General features: G+C 40.9%; 1 protein-coding gene across 3 annotated transcripts in view; it reads left to right on the top strand.

Moving 5' to 3' along the window:
• sema6bb (sema domain, transmembrane domain (TM), and cytoplasmic domain, (semaphorin) 6Bb) overlaps positions 1-16789 on the top strand; it is a 127990-nt gene that overhangs the window by 68727 nt on the left and 42474 nt on the right. For all 3 annotated transcript variants that reach the window (XR_011036707.1, XM_068318986.1, XM_068318987.1), the window contains exons 7-14: positions 1034-1124; positions 1506-1625; positions 2268-2356; positions 3075-3292; positions 9101-9232; positions 9553-9702; positions 12011-12190; positions 14272-14412. Coding sequence is in view for 2 of the 3 variants with exons in the window: in XM_068318986.1 (XP_068175087.1) it covers positions 1034-1124; positions 1506-1625; positions 2268-2356; positions 3075-3292; positions 9101-9232; positions 9553-9702; positions 12011-12190; positions 14272-14412 (1121 nt within the window). In the remaining variant the exon portion in view is untranslated. The remainder of the gene's footprint in view (positions 1-1033; positions 1125-1505; positions 1626-2267; positions 2357-3074; positions 3293-9100; positions 9233-9552; positions 9703-12010; positions 12191-14271; positions 14413-16789) is intronic.

The following is a 16789-nucleotide window of genomic DNA, read 5'->3' as shown; positions in this document are numbered from 1 at the left end:
GAATGCAGAAAAGAACCTTTATGTTTCTTATTTAGCTGCGTTTTGGAAGTGATGAAGTAAAGCGTAACGTAATTCCCCAGTTGGAAGCAGAGAGCTTTGAGCTACAAGTGCTGACTGCCGTATTTCAAACAATGAGACACAGCACATTCTGAATATTTCCTCAACTCCATCCAAAATCTCTTAACCAGAGTCTGATGCTACGAATCCTCCATGCGTGCAGCAGATTGAGCTCCACGTTCATACCGATAACCTGCCTCATTCAAATACAGTAATGTTTTCAAACTTGGGGTGGAAAAACTGCAGATAAATTGTCATTGACTCGACTGCTGTTACATCATTTTGGAGAATTAAATAAGGGATGAAGGCAGAGTGGAGTTAGAGACAGCCAGAGAAAAACTTTTAACTATCAAAGTCCTTTTGTGATAAGTGTTATTTTCAGCCTGTCATATTTCCGACATAGAGGAACAGTGGAACAGTGTCACTAATGACATTCTGTAACAGCTTATAACACACCTGTCTGTACCTGTGAGGCTGTCTGTTTCTCTGGAGACTAGTTAGTGATGCTAGCTACTGTTTTATTTATAGATGCTCTTTAATGAAATAACACCTACAAATTTCAACTGTTGATGAGAATTAGTCTCTGCTATCGGAGTAGCTCGCTGATGGCAAAGTGTGTGTTCGTTAATGATGTGCACAGAGATTTTACTCTGCACACCGGTGTGTTTTTAAGTAAGAGATTAAAACTTGATTTGTGCAGAAGTATGTTTGTGTGTACTTGACTGTTTTATTTATGCATGAGAGAATGGCTCTGTTCTTGTACCGGGCCTAATTACCATCAGTGAATCATTAGTTTGCACTTAGGGTAACAATCTTTAATTGCCATTGGTCTTTGTTGCTTGTTTTCACAATGCTGCTGTAGATTCATTTGCATTGTTTGGCACTCGCTGATGAATGCTTGTGTCGGTTTGTTTTTGTGTGTGTTTGTGTGTGTGTGTGTGTGTGTGTGTGTGCGCGCGTGCGTGTGATGTAACAGGGAGACACTCTAGAGATGGTAGGAGACACGGTCAGTGGGATGGCGAGGTGCCCTTATGACCCCAAACACGCCAATGTAGCTTTATTTGCAGGTAAGACGCGCCTGTCCTTTTAATCCTTACTGGGTTCAAACCATTTCTCCACCACAAAATCTTCAAACTCACAACAAACTGAAACCTCAATAGAATTCTCCCATTTTTATTCATCACCATCATCATATTTAGAGCCCTACATACTGTATAATGAATTTAAAAGCATTATCCACCAACCTTAAGAACCCATTACTGTTCAACTATCATCGAATGAGTCAGAGTAACAATCTAAGAAATGCAGCAAATTTGCAATTACTGTATGTTATTGCAGGCTTTTGAGTGGTCTTCTGTTTATGAGACAGGACTGTAATAAAGTGATAATGCTCGCTCTAAATCAATTATTTGAAGTCACTCCATTGTTATCTCATGTTTGTGTTTCAGTGACAAATTTGTTCACGGCCACGGTGACAGACTTCCTGGCCATCGACGCTGTGATTTACCGTAGCCTGGGGGACAGTCCCGCTCTGCGCACCATCAAGCATGACTCCAAGTGGTTCAGAGGTACCTCCGGACGTATTCTGGTTTATTCCTGCTCCCATACGCCTGTTTAAGTGTGTTTATACGCGCTTTAACACACATATAAGTGCACAAGCTCAAAGTACAGTACATCTTCTGTCGATGCATTGCTCCGATCTTTTGAATGTGTCTACATCACTTAGCAGCACACAGAATCGATATGTGTCAGTAGCATACGGCTGAGACAGCAGCTTGACGTCTCTGTGGTCAGGTTACTGGACACAAGGCTGTCAAAGCTGCAGAACCCTGACAGTTTGTCGGGTCTTTTTCTACCGACGACAATTCAAAAATAAAGATAATTCATAATATTAGACACATCTGCGTGAGCCGGTCCTGGGTGGAATTATCTGAAGAGCCCTCCAGAGCATCAGGGAGTCATAATGTGCTTATTGTTTGGTGTGAAATCCCCTTTCACCGTGTAATGAAATTAAGCGTGTTCTGTGTCTCGGTTTCACTGCCCTCATGTTGCCCTGATGTTGCGGGAGTGAATGATGCATTTGCAAATGGAGACACTGTTTGCTTTATGCTTTCTCATAGTTCATCTATATTTAATTAAGCTCTTCGCATCTCAATAAATCTCTCTTTTGCACTTTCCCCTTCTTCCCTCACCTTTTTTTCTGTCTTCAGAGCCATATTTTGTCAGCGCTGTCGAGTGGGGACCTCACATCTACTTCTTTTTCCGAGAGATAGCCATGGAGTTCAATTACCTGGAGAAGGTATGAACTTTGTTTTGCTGGAAACTTGTCCGTCCTACCCTCTGAACTGTCAGCATTCACGCAAAGGAGCTGCTGTCCATTCAGGAGCGACTGCAGTGAAACATGTTTTTTGTGAAAATGCAACAACTGGGAAGGAGATGACGATATTTCACATCCCTGCAGTTATTTGGATGACAATATCAAGTCTGTTCTGACAGCTTCACTGACCTTTCATCCTCATATTTGTTTGTCTGCATTTCCAATCCAGCAAACCGCAGTCTGAGCAAACAACTCATGTCGATGTTAATTTGAGAAAAGCTTTTTTTATAGCAACTCACAAAACTCTAGGATACATTAATGAAAAATTATTAGCATTATAAAATCTCTTCCTCTAAAAGAATTATCTATTCAACATCTGTGGAAACGTATTCATTTGAGTTCTCAGGCTTTGATATGTTTACAGAGAGCCGAGTGTTCAAAGAAGCAAATTTGAGATGCACTGACATTTTCATGAATAATTGATTAGAAATTTACTATCATAAAACAATGATCTGTCAAAACAGAGTTCCCACTTAGCAAAACACCATGCAAATGACAGTCGGAGATCACCCTGGTGTTAAAAACATCTATTAAATATGCTTTTTTTTTGGAAGCATACTTTGTGAGCTGAACACGTACAATATGACAGTCAGTTATTTGTGAATGTACTATATTATAACCATTTTCTATGCCTTCACAGGTGGTGGTGTCACGTGTGGCTCGAGTGTGTAAACGTGACCAAGGTGGGTCTCAGCGTGTTCTGGAGAAGCAGTGGACCTCGTTCCTGAAGGCCCGTCTGAACTGCTCCGTCCCCGGCGATTCCCACTTCTACTTTAATCTGCTCCATTCCACCAGCCCAATCATCAGGATGCACGGCAGGGACATCATCCTGGGAGTGTTCTCCACTCCCGCCAACAGGTACGTCACCGAGAGAAACCAGCTGTTAAACAGCTAAAAAGTGTTCAAATGGCCCCAAAAATGTGAACACAAGATCTATGGTTCCAAAACGTTTCTGTCAGTGTCTCTGGAGCTCAGTCTGTCACACCCACAGCAACACCACTGACTGTTTTGAACTGATCTATTGATTTCAGCAAAATGTTCCCATTATGTATGCATTACTTTCAGCTCAACGTTCACACTATATGTAATACTTAGTCGACATTTTCAACTATACACTTGCTAAATAACATTTTCAAGTTTTCTCATTGACTTAAACTGAGGTCATTTTGTAAATTCAAATTTGCCTGTCAATCTTTTCAAAGCACCACCTCTCAACTATCTTTATTTAATTATTACTCGGCCTGCTCCAGAACATTTCCATGAACATAAGTGCACTCTAGTTGGGGAATCAGTGTTCTACCAATACTCTACCTGTCTGCTTTAAATAGAAAGCTTTATCTGTGTCTACAAACGTGGACTTTGAGGGCTGATGCATCTGACAGCTTTCAGCCCGTTTCCTCCCTGGAAAGAAAGAGAGGGATTCAAGGATACTGAGAGCTGTTGTGAACAGAAGTAAAAATGCATCATCACATGTCTATGGAGACTGAGACAGATAACCAATATGAAAAAAAAAACAGTTCACCTTGAAGATTTAGTAGAGCACAACAATTTGTTGCTTTTCCTATGAAGTCAGACAGTCAAACTTCCTAAAGGCCAACAAAGCTCCAGAGAAATAAGTGTGGCAATACGAAGAACAAGATTGTGGGGACAGACTAATTTAAGACACATGGAATGTTTCAGTGAGGACAAAAAAGGGTGATTTGTGGAAAGACGAGATTATATTGAAAAAAGGTGAGAGCGGAGCAAAGATGCTCCCTGTTAAACTGAGGATTTTCAGAGACTGGGGGTATTTATAGAGCCAAAGACAACATAAACCACAAACCAGAGAAACAGAGCTCGAGAGAAACGTGACAAAAATATTTACTTGAGCAAGACACATTATTCTTCTGTTTCTTTTGATGCATAAAATATCATTTTGTTTGTGTATTAGAAAGATGTTCTAGTTACTTGATGATAGCATTCATGATTCCTGTCTGTTTTGTAACACAATAGTTTAGGGCTTTGTTAAAATTTTTTACAAAAGGCTGCTTTTTACCTCCGCCAAGTAGATAATGCGATCATCATTGTTTGCTTGTTTGTCTGCTTGTCTGTTAGGATTTATGGCTTTTTATGAAATATGGTAGAAGGGTTGAACATAAGACAAGGCAACACGTATTAAACAGGATCAAATCTTTGAGGTTTCTTCTTGAACATTGCAAGATGGCTTTTTGTTGATTTTTTAACAGATAGCCATGAAATAGATCAAAATGTCTTGATGGAATTTAAATGAGGATTTAGTTCACTTGATAGGACTGATGGACATATGCAATAACTTATTTTAATTTAGGCCCCTTCTAGTTTATTCATTAGTAAGAAAAAAGTCTGCTCATTGGAATGTTCTCCATGTAATCTTGGAGACACACAAAGAAAAACCTGCTTTGCACAGTTTGAAATGAAGTGTTGCAAAACTATGCTGATGTCTCTGTATTCAGTAGGCAAGGATTTATTTAATTTCCCACACATCTAACGCTGAATGGCCGTTAAACCCCTTACTGTGTCTGGTATTGCAAACGCATTGAAGTGAACTTGTACAAATTATTGCCGCTGGCTGCTATTTGTCTCTGGTCTGGAATCAATACGCTCTCCGACTTAAACGCAGCCAGCAGCATAACCATCACCTGTCCCAGCATAACACCATCTGTAGTTTGTCCACCAACTCGCATCACAGTGGACTCTGGACCTCCTGTGAGGAGTCAGAAAAAGAGAGAGAGCAAATGTGAAAGAGGAGAAGACGAAGAGGAGATTAAAGTCGGAGACCGTGTACAGAAGAAAGAGAGATGGCTGAGAAACTCAAGGGCGAGGAAGTCAATAATGGGCAACACGTGCAACCTCGCTCCCCGAGATCAGAAACTGTTTTTGTAACAAAGCAAGAAGGGGCCGCTGCCTTCACACACACACACACACACACACACACACACACACACACACACACACACACACACACACACACACACACACACACACACACACACACACACACACACACATACACAAAATGGTTCCCAGATATCAGCATTTACAGCATACACAGAGGAGAACGACCTGAGCACAAACCCCTGCCTGCGTAAACTGCCACTGGATCTTTTTCTCAGCAACTGCCAGCCGAGAGAAAGAAAGCAGAGATTTAGATGGATGGGTGAGGATGTGTGTGATGGAGGAAAATGAACACAAAGTGAGGTGTGAGGTGGTTTACAAAACTCACACTGGCCCCATGTGGCCCACTGCGCCACACTGGCTAAGTGCTTGCCAGACAAATTACTTTGGCTGGTAGCGCGAGGTGAGAACAGCGTGAAGCAGAACCTGGAGGAGTGGAGGAGTAGGGATTCTCTCCTGCCATTTGGCCCTATGGAGCTCATATGGGGCTCCTGTATGGGGCTAATAAGATGCAGCTGAGGTCTTACTGGGCCCTCCTGGAGTCTCCCCTGGACAATGTAAAGTCACTCATTATCTCTCGCATACCCCCCGGGGTGATTTTACAGCCACATGCCAGCTCCTTTACTGTTATATGGAGTCTGCAAGATGTGCTTCCATAGTAAAAAAAAAAAAAACCCTCCCTGGTTGTCAGTTCTGTTGTGCATCCACCTCTCAAGCCCCGGGCACTTCCTCTGAAAGATGGATGAAAGAGGCGTTTGGATTTCCTTCTAAGCACCTCCTGTTTCTAATGTACAGGAGGTCAAGCAGGCTCATGGAGCGACGGCAAAAGTCGAAAGGGAAAGAATGTGTGAGTTTTTTGATGTTTGAAAGTAGAATACAAATTGCTGCTGCCTCATTTAGTAATTTAAATAAATGGGTATATGTGGAAAAGGCCAGCAGATTGATGTCACATGGAAGGCACAGCATCATCACGGTGTGCTGGAATGGTAGAGATAACAAACAATTTAGATGGTTTCTTAGCTATTATTTTGGCGGCTGGGTTTGTCTGTTGCTGCAGGAGTGGACCGATACGGGCTTATTAGGCTTAATGGAGCCACAGAGGAACACAGTCAAAACATCCCATGCAAAGTGAAGTAAAATCTAGTGCATCTTGAGAGCAGGAGTACGTGTTTGGTTTTTTTGGGTTGTGAAGAAAAAAAAGACGCGTGAGAGGGTCAGTCAGCAGAACGTCCCTCTGGCAAAACACGTCAGAGCCGGACGAAATGAGGAGGACAAGGAGCAGGAGGAGAGCAGGTTTCCAGATGCCAGGAGATGTGTGACACGGCGGAGGATGTACGGTCGTTCAAACCAGTCACCCCACCGCCACCACTAAAACCACCACCAGGCATAGACAACAAGAACAGGCAGCGTTGGAATACAGAGTTCAACACATAACTAGGGCTTGAGAAATGGAAATGCTTTTAATAGCAGAAGAGAATCATAATTAAGTCTTAAGTTGAAAGGGTTCAGCATGAAACTTGAAACTTTCTGTCCAGCTATGAGGGATATTGATCGTCTCATTCAACTCTTGCTCATTGCCAGGTCTGCTTCGTCATGGAACAACAAATTGTTGTTGCTGATTTAAAAAAAAATAAAATAACAGAGTTTGTGTGAAACTCTTCTGGCTCTTTATCAAATGGGCTGGAAAAAAAATAAAATAAAATGAAGGTGATCATTAAAACTGACAAAAACAAAAGGCTTGGAAAAAATGGTGAAACTGATCGAAGAAGATATACAAATATATCTGTTAAGTATCAAAGTGTATACCAACTAGAAAAATAGACTGTTGTAGATGTCTGACCTTTAAGGTTGAAAACACTTGATCCTAAATTATAATTAATGCCACATTCACGCAGGAAATGTCACATTTTAATGTGAGTTAAACCCCTCATTAAAAGAGAATGAAACTTCCACTGACTCCAACCTTCTTCTCCTTTTCTTGTTCTCCTCCTCCATCCAGTGTCTCTAAGGACGGTGTTATTCCGAGCTGTCAGTGAGCTTGTTAAACAGAGAGGAAGTGTTTTAGCTTCCGCCGCAGCAGCCCCTCTCCAGTGGACACCCCATACGTTAAGTCTGGACGGCTGTCACTCAGCCTCCATCAAGAAGATCGAGTGAAAGTAGGACAAAATGCTTCAGGCAGAGAGGGCGTGTAAAGTGTGGAATTAATGCAAATGCAATGGGTGTGAAAACAACATTCATGGATTAAAAAAGCTTGAGGCGTTTCCTTCTGTTAAACACAAAGGGGCAAACCCGGTGACCTGCACCAGAAAGGAAGACAGGAGGGGTTACAAGGTAGAGAATGGAAGTGGGGCTGGCGCCGATGCAGAGCTGGCAGACGTGTCACACACAACATCTGGTGCCTGTGTTCCTGATGCCTTCAGCTTCACAACACGGCTCCCAGTTTAGTCACATCCTGACCTGTGGATGCTGCGTACCGAAGGAGAAGGTGTAGCCTGATCAAATCAGGAGAGCACGGCTCCCCGCTGAAACCAGAATCTAGCCTGCTGGCACTGCCCTCACAAACAAACCCTTCAGAAGCTTTCAAAGGGGCACTCCAACAGAAACTCCTCTGTAGAATCATGGGGGCATGCCCTAAAAAAATAAAACAAAATCACCTTTTTTCTTTTTTCAAGATGGATAGAAGGGAAAGAAGATAAGGAACAGATGGAACATGTGTGGGATTTATGGAGCAGCAGGTTGCAGGTGATTCAATCTGTCAGGTTTTTTCGATTTGCTTGAATCATCAAGGTATTAGCACTCAGTCACCCGTTCTCACGCCGCACACACCACAAGTCATTTACAAGGACACACTCACTGCTGAGGGCCGAGTCTCAGAGCAGGAAGCGGGGGGGGGGGTGTTTCATGTAAAAACTCATTGCTTGTCTCATTATCTCATCTTGACGCACTTCTCCTCTCTGCTTCCTTTGGTCAGAACACACGAGCGTGGCGTCCGACTCGGAGAGGAGTTCTGATGAATCGTGTCTGTTTGTTGTCTGTAGTTGTGTGTGTTTGTCTTTGTGTGCGGTCCATCAACACTTCGTGGAGCAGATGTTGTGATCCCTCTTGGGAGGGGGGTTCATGAGTAGTTAAACATCCTCAGTGCACCATGAGTCTTACAGGAATGTTTTTTGTTTTGTTTTGGGGTTTTTTTTTTGGGGGGGGGGGGGGGGGGTTATGAGAATCTTCCCCTTCTGTTTAAAAGGAAGAATATTCAGTGACTCATTTCCTATTTCACTTTGTTTCCCATGAATTCCAGCCAAGATCTTTTCATGGGACTAATCTGGGTATAGCATCCGCTGCATATCTATTCTTCACCCAGGGAGTTGACAGCATCCATCTTATCATGTTTCTCTTTCCATCTCAGTAACAATATCCTTTGTGTTCCGGCAATGAATGTCAAAATATGTACAGTCAAAATCCAATTTGTCATCTTCGCTGGGTGCCTGTTCCGTCCTCAAGCTCACAATCCTCTGTTTTAAGGTGGTTTTTTTTGTATTTTAGCGTTGGCTCTTCATGTATCACAGTCTATTTTTCAGCCTAGGTATTACCTGCCTTATCTTTCCTTTTTCCATCACTTACTCTGAGTGCACCACTGTTGAAAGTGAAGCCCAGTACTGGCAGTTGTTTTGTATCAGTTCAAAGTGTTCAATCTCTCAAATCACAGTCTGTGTCTCAATCTATCCCTGTCTCACCTCTCTCTGTCTGCCTCCGCAGCATCCCAGGTTCAGCGGTGTGTGCCTTTGACATGGAGCAGCTGGCTGGGGTGTTTGATGGGAGGTTCAAGGAGCAGAAATCACCAGAGTCTATTTGGACACCTGTTCCAGATGAAATCATCCCAAATCCAAGGTAAAATTGGATCCAATCATGTTTGTGCACCTGTGTTCAGGTTGCCATTGGACTACTGTAAAAAGAATACAGAATTTTGAGTGTGGTGTGTGTGGTAACAGTTTACAGAAATGTTCAGTACGGTTTGGGAATTCTATTAGCTATAACTTATTTTCTGCAAATTCTTATCTAAAACGAGCCTCTTTTGCTTGGATAGTCTCTCAATGAAAAGCTCTGAGCATCAAGACGGCTCAGTCACATAACCATTCTATACTAACGTATTCAGAAAAAGATTATGTCGCTATGTCTGCTGATCGTGTGTCAACTTTCCGCATCTTCAGACCAGGAGGCTGCGCCGTTCAAGGTTCCAGGTTTAATTCCTCGAACTCCTTCCCTGATGAGATGCTCAACTTTGTCAAGACCCACCCGCTAATGGATGAAGCTGTCCCGTCTCTTGGGCAGAGACCCTGGATTGTCAGAACCATGGTCAGGTGAGTCTGGACTCCGATAAGTAGTGCGGCATACAAAAAAACTACGTATGCAATAATGCCTTATGCATGTTTTTGTAATATACCTTGCTTTTGTTTTACAATACAGCCTTCATAACAGATATTAAAGCATAATAAAGGTTTTTAATGGCTATGTTTCGGTACATAATGAATAGGGTTGAGCCGGATACTCGTTTCATACAAGTATCCGGTACGGATAACGTATTTTTAACGAGTACGATACAAATAAAACCCATTAATACTCGTGATCGGACTGAAGGAAAATCATCCTGACTGTTTTCACGCTCTGTGATTGGCCAGTCACACATACTTCCCGCCCCTCCCCACAGACTGAGGTTAAAGCGGAGTTTGTTCCTGTCCCACTCCGGCACACGCAGACATTTACTGATCTCTCTACTGTTCCTCACGTCTTTCTTCTTAGGTTTTCTTCAGCTTGCCTCTATTTCGGTTTGGTTACCTGGTGAACTTTCTTGTTGTTTGTTTGTTGCACGTACGCGTGCATTTAACCACCGCCTCCACTCGTCTTTTCTTTTCAGCTGTTTGTTCTAAACTCTGTTCAAATTAATAATTCTATACTTTATAAATATTTTAACTGAGACAGTGCACATACACACACACACACACACTCACACACTCACTCACTGCAATCAACATTGTTTAACTTTATGTTAAAAATAAATGGCAAGAACATTAGATGCTAAAAATAAATAATTAAAAAAAAACAACCCCAGTTTGATTATTAAAAAAAATTAAACTGAAAAAGAAGGAAAAAAATGAAAAGTTTTGTTAAGTATGACAATTCTTGTTCATGCATACTTCGTAGTTGATAATTTCCTATTGCATGCACTTCATTAATGCATTTTGTGTTTACTCGTTCTATATATAGTTCCTTTACTATTGTGATCAAAAGCGTCGAATCACAGTTCTGAGGCTCTTCGGTAAATATTCATTCATGGACTTAAGAATATTCATGTTCTGACACAGTTCCATAAAAACCTTGTTCTGTAAATAGTTCTCTTACTTTTGTGATCAGTAATTTAATTAATTTCATTTAATCTCAGTTTCGATGCTGTTTTGTAAATAGTTTAAAATGAACAATAAATATAGCAACATGTGATCAAACCATATCAATTTTATACTTAAAATAATGTAGTGATTTATGCCCCACCCATTTCCGGTCAAACCACACCTACTTCCGGTTTAAGCACCGCCCATTCCGACTACAGATACGGATACAGATAATCTAGTTGGCTGAACAGATACAGATACAGATAGTGGTGTACTCACTCATCCCTAATAATGAAGTTATTGTTATATATTGTAAAGAAATCTCACAGCACCTGAGGCTCAGGATGCAAACTTTGGTCCCTGATGTCAGATGTGTTCTCCCCACACTTTTAGTGTGGGAATAATCAGAATAAAATGTTAGAATAAAATGTTTTGTAATATAAAATGTTTTATATTGCAAAACATTTTGTCAAGACAATATGAGCTCATTCATGATTAATACATTATTTATTTTAATAAATGAAGTTTGTTGCAACTGATCAACAATTTATTTTGTTTTTCGATTTGTGTTTTGACGCTTTACTTACTGATTTTATTAATATTAATTCAATTTAAATTCACTGGAGTTCAGGAAACATATATTAGTTGACCCGACTAAATTATGATTTTTATTGCCAGAGACAGGGTTGAAAAGATGCATGAATATATTGTATGTATGCAAACAAACAGGCGACTCCTCCTGTTCATGATATCCTGATTTGAAAGACAGTGAAAGTAGACAAGCAGCTGTAGAGCATCAGGTCTCACTTAAATGCATGCATTGTGTTCGTCTCTCTCCACTGTTTACTGTACGAGTCCCACTGATGATCAGCCACCAGAGTGTTATAGAGATAGATGCACATGGAATGTTAAACACCTGGCACAACATGTTGACTCAGACACACAGGATTGTGTTCAGCAACACTTCAGCTGTTGTTTCAAGTTGTGCCCATTTACTTGACTGATATTATTAATGACTGAATGTCTGGGATAATTAGTTTATTATGCAAATCTGATGTGGAGTTTCTTCTCTGCGGAATTGATTTAATTTTGAAGTGACTCAAGGAAACAAAAAATCATATAATGATTTAAACTCACAAGAGTGTATTAAACACCTAAACCCATTAGTTGTAATGCATTTAAATAATAATTTTGCCTCCTTTTAGCCTTCATTGAAGGAAAAATCTCAAGTGAACCATGCAGCTCTGTGTTTTAATGTGATCCCTGATATCCGTCTGCACAGATACCAACTGAACAAGATTGTGGTGGATACAGAAGCAGGGCCTTACAGGAACCGGACCGTTCTGTTCCTCGGGTCAAGCAGAGGGACCATTCTCAAGTTCCTCATTATGCCCAACCAGGACAACACGATTACTAATAGCAACATCTTCCTAGAAGAACTGGAGGGATTCAACCCTGATAAGTAAGACATCACAGTGAATTAAACCAATTTTTACGTTGAACTGTTCTATAAATAGAATTTAGACTTCTTCTTCTCATCGTGACATTGTTACCGAGTGAGCTTTAGGACTGCTGACTTTTTGTTGTTGTTTGTTTTTTGTTTTTAGCATTTGATAGATCCAGGCTCTCATTTCTGGTATTTCTGAAAACATCAGAACCACTTCTACATGTTCACATGTATGGTTACATTGACTGGTTTATACAATAGCAGAGGTAAGGAAAGTGTTAAATGAAATCTAAGGCTGAAGTATACACCACAAAGGAGCCAGTGGTGCAACGCATTACCAAAGGGAAAAAATGTGTGACATGTCCTTGAAAAATGGAGTGTCTTAAATTATGCAGAAAACCTCAGTGATTCTTCAGAGATACACGTATTTGTGCTGAGATGATACAAACCTGTGTTGGCAATACAAATAGGGCAAACAGAAAGGAAAAGGAGCGAAGGATAATTTTATTATCAGGAAATCTTAAGATCTTTTAATGAGGTTGAGACATACTGCATAATGGAAAAACATCCGAAAATAATGAAATGATGATAAAATCACATTGTCCTTTATCTCAACAAAAATGACAAAATGTCAGGGAAAAATTACCTCTTATCTTCAGTCTGAAGCTAAATTATATTTAATATCTGGAGCTTCACAAAAGATTGGAGTCGATTGGACTTCTTGTACCTATGTAATTAGCATTTTGCAGGGAGCAAGCAGCTTTGAGATTTCATTACATCCCCATTACTATGTAATGAATGCCGGCTACAAAAAGTTTTCATTTTTCGTGTTTGGTCTTTGTTCTTTGTTGAGATACGGTGTTCCATGTGGCGGACGGCGCACAATGCAGACACGTTTGGCGGGTAATTAAGTTAATAATAGATATTTTACTACGTGTTTCTTGAACCAACTAACTGGAAACACACTTAATCTGTGCAGCAGAGTCAAATCTGATTCAATCAAAGTCAGAATCCAATGTGTTAATGGTGTCTCACTTTTTATTTAGTAATGCTCTTCCTGTCTTTCACCACCCCTACACCATGTGTGCACCAATTTGCCATTTTGTGTCACAACTTATTTTTCTCTGCTTCACTGTTAAAAAGTAAGGGATGCTGATGGCGAATAGAATGTGTTCTAAATTAGTTGTTGTGGACTGAACCCAGTATTTTAGGGATAATTTGGTGAGCATGGTAATCCCACCAGGAGGTCAGTGACAGTCCAGCTATCACAGCAGGCGTCCAGCTAATCAGGAGAAAGAACACTACCACATCTATTTTTCATGCTCTAGGTCAGGCCACCCCCAACCTCACCTAGCATACAGACGAAGCCATTTCGTGTGCCTGATAATAAAATCCAGGCCACACAGAAGGAGGGCTGCTAACACATTCAAAGCACAGATGAAATCACTGGTTAGGCTGTTTGCCATAATGAATCTGAAAGAGATGCAACACTAATAGAGGCTATATCCTCACTTTTCTCTCCCTGATCTTGCTCCCGTCTTATTTTCTTCTCGTGGCTTTCTGTGGTATTGTCTGTGAAGAATAACTCACAGCTTGGCCTTATCAGAATGATAGATTCTTTTTAATGACTCAGGGTCTGCTGCAATGTTATTACCATAAACCATCGAGATACCACTGGTGCATGAGTGCACATGTGAATAAAAAGGTATAAATCCTCGGCACAGAGGCAGGTTGGTTCCGGCTGTTGTGGCTTTAAGTGCCGATTAGAAGCAATTAGGCTCCTGGCTGCTATTTTTTCAATGGCCGGCCGACCTCTCAAACCTTTTCAATTGGCTCAGAGCATTATTTAGATTGACGCTGACACATCTGGCTGCACAGACTGGCCTCTCGTTGCTTTTATCTTTTATTTTTATAATGGTTTACGTCGGGCTGTTTTTCACATGCAGTCATAAGAAATGTTTGTTACATGCTGTAATGGTCAGAGGGATGTGAGAGCTTTATGTGCAGTCTGGTAATTGAACCTGCCTAATGCATTTTTTGCTTGTTATGTGTGCCTGCCTATTTATAATGTGTGTATGTATGCGTGTGTTTCGCAGGTGTGCTGAAGACTCTCCACAGGCCAGGCAGCTGTTGTCTCTGACTCTGGATCGGGCGAGCCACACTTTGCTCCTTGCCTTCCCCTCCTGTGTGGTCAGAGTTCCGGTGGCTCGATGCCAGCTCTACTCCCGATGCATGAAGTAAGTCCGTGCAACATGCTGCACAGGAACATAATAGGGCAGAATAAAAGGAAGTTACATGACCATTCAGAGCCCATCTGGCCTTCACAAGCGTCCTTGAGCCGGAACACTGTGAGTTGCTATTCTGTAGATGCACTGAATTTCCTTCAACATCGACCATACTGCAATCTAATAAAAATTTGTCTGTGTGTCCTTGAGCAAAGTGATAATCAGGTAACTGCTGTATAATATTTAAATGAGTCAAAATGCAATAAAATGTGGTTGTAAAATGAGAGAAAATCTAATAAAGAGGCTGTTAGTGTAGTACATTGCCATTAAAAATAAAGCTGTATTATTACCTGTATGGGCAGCACAGTGGCACAATAGGTATCGCTGTTGCGGCACAGCTTCGGGTTCGATTCCTTTCTGTGGGATTTTGTATGTTCTCTCCGTGTCTGGGTGGGTTCCCCTCAAGTTCTCCAGCTTCCTCCCACCTTATAAACAAGGAGTTTAGGTGAACTGGTCACTCCAAAGTGTCTGTAGGTGTGAGCGTGAGTGGATGTTTGTCTTTTGTGTGGTTCTGTGATGAGCTGGTGTCTCATCCGGGGTGTCCCCCGTCATTCATCCATAGCTATTTAGTATAGATTCCAGCGGAGCCGTGACCCACATGGTGGAGAAACGGCTGTAGACAAGATGATGGATGGATGGATGAATGGATGGATGGATGTCACCACCTACGCAGTGTGTGTGTATGTGTGTGTGTGTGTGTGTGTGTGTGTGTGTGTGTGTATCCATCTATATAAATCAAGTTAATCGTAATAATGGCTGTGATGAATGATTAATCACAAAAAAATCACCATCAATTTACCTCCGTATTTTTTAAAAATGATTTCATCTCTTCATCCAGCATTTTTAAAAGGATCAAAAGACGTTCATTCAGGCAGCTCACCAGTACGACTCTCTCTCTCTCTCTCTCTCTCTCAAAGTCTCTCTCCTGCTGTAAGACAATAAAGACACGCTAACCCTAATTCATTTCAAACCACTACTCCTACATGTGTTTTCAAAATAACGACATTTCAGCTGCAAACATCCATACAAGCACCATAATCCAGTTGCTCTCCCTCGCCGGCGCTCTCCATTCCGGTGGCCGCAGCCCGTTGGGGCCCACTTACACACTAACGCAAACAAGTACACACATCAGTGCATCGGGCATGCAGCTGGTTTAATGAACCAGGTGAGTCATACAAGCGTGTAATCCAGAGCACCCATGATTTCTAAGGTGTGTTTAATATGTATGTATTTATGGGTTTGGATGAGTGAGTTAATGGTCTGTATGTGATTATGTCCGTGGTTTCTTACTCACGCTTCAGCAGCGTCAAGTTGAGCTCTGAGCCTTTGAAGAGCCTTCTACCAGTCTCCTCTGCTTCCGCAGCATTGGGAAAATATCAGTTCAGTTTTACAGATAAAGATAGTGATAAGACAAACTTTATACCCCCTATTGGATCCACCTTGTCATCACTACAGGTATGAGTCTGGATGGACACTGATGGAGTCGTTGAGAGTCATAGTTTTCAGATAAATCTTTAATGACTCATTTGACAGTAAAGTATCTGCTTTCTACTGCTGAACCTTTTATCCTCATTTAACCCCATGCACGGACCCATCATTAAAAAGTCATGCTGTGCAGTTAACCACTGAGCGATCCCGCTGTACATCATTATGTCTGAGGTTTTACATATCGACAGCAACTAATCCCTCTTAGACTACTTGACGCCCATGCCAATTCTTCCTCCTTTGTTTTAAGACACTTAGTTTCTATTCGTGATGCTAGTGCAGCAAACATTAACTAATATTTTGCCAGCATTACATCACCAATGAGAAACAATGTTGTTTTGTATCTTTCAGAGGAAAGGCATATGAGCCATGAGTTCATAAAAAATTTAAATTGACAAACAGGAGTCATAATTAATTTAAATTTTTTTTAGAAGACCCTCTGAAATTTTGTTGTTTCCATCGCTGATAGTGAAGCTTTTTTTAATTTCTAAAACTGTGATTTAGATTAATTGAATTTAAAAATGCATTTTCACATCCCCCATTAATGTAATTTTGATGAAGAACGTAGAAGAAGTTGATATCATCAACCATATTATACTTAAGAAGTTGGAAATAAACATCATAAATAAATAGGAAGGAGGAAATTAGTCTTAATATTCACACGAGAGTCTGACAAATGTTAATGTTAAACACCAACATTCATATATTCAATGTACTGAGATCATCAGTTATGAGACATGATGAGATTTTTAGTTCCCAGCATGAGATAAATTAATCGCTAATGGAAATAAGTGAATTGTAGCTCTTGCTTCACTTCAGATTAAGCATCTCTTTATGTTATAAT

This window comes from Antennarius striatus, chromosome 7 (assembly GCF_040054535.1).
Source record: "Antennarius striatus isolate MH-2024 chromosome 7, ASM4005453v1, whole genome shotgun sequence".
NCBI lineage: Eukaryota > Metazoa > Chordata > Actinopteri > Lophiiformes > Antennariidae > Antennarius > Antennarius striatus.
Note: the sequence above shows the minus strand (reverse complement) of the source record. Positions and strands in the feature narration are given on the sequence as shown.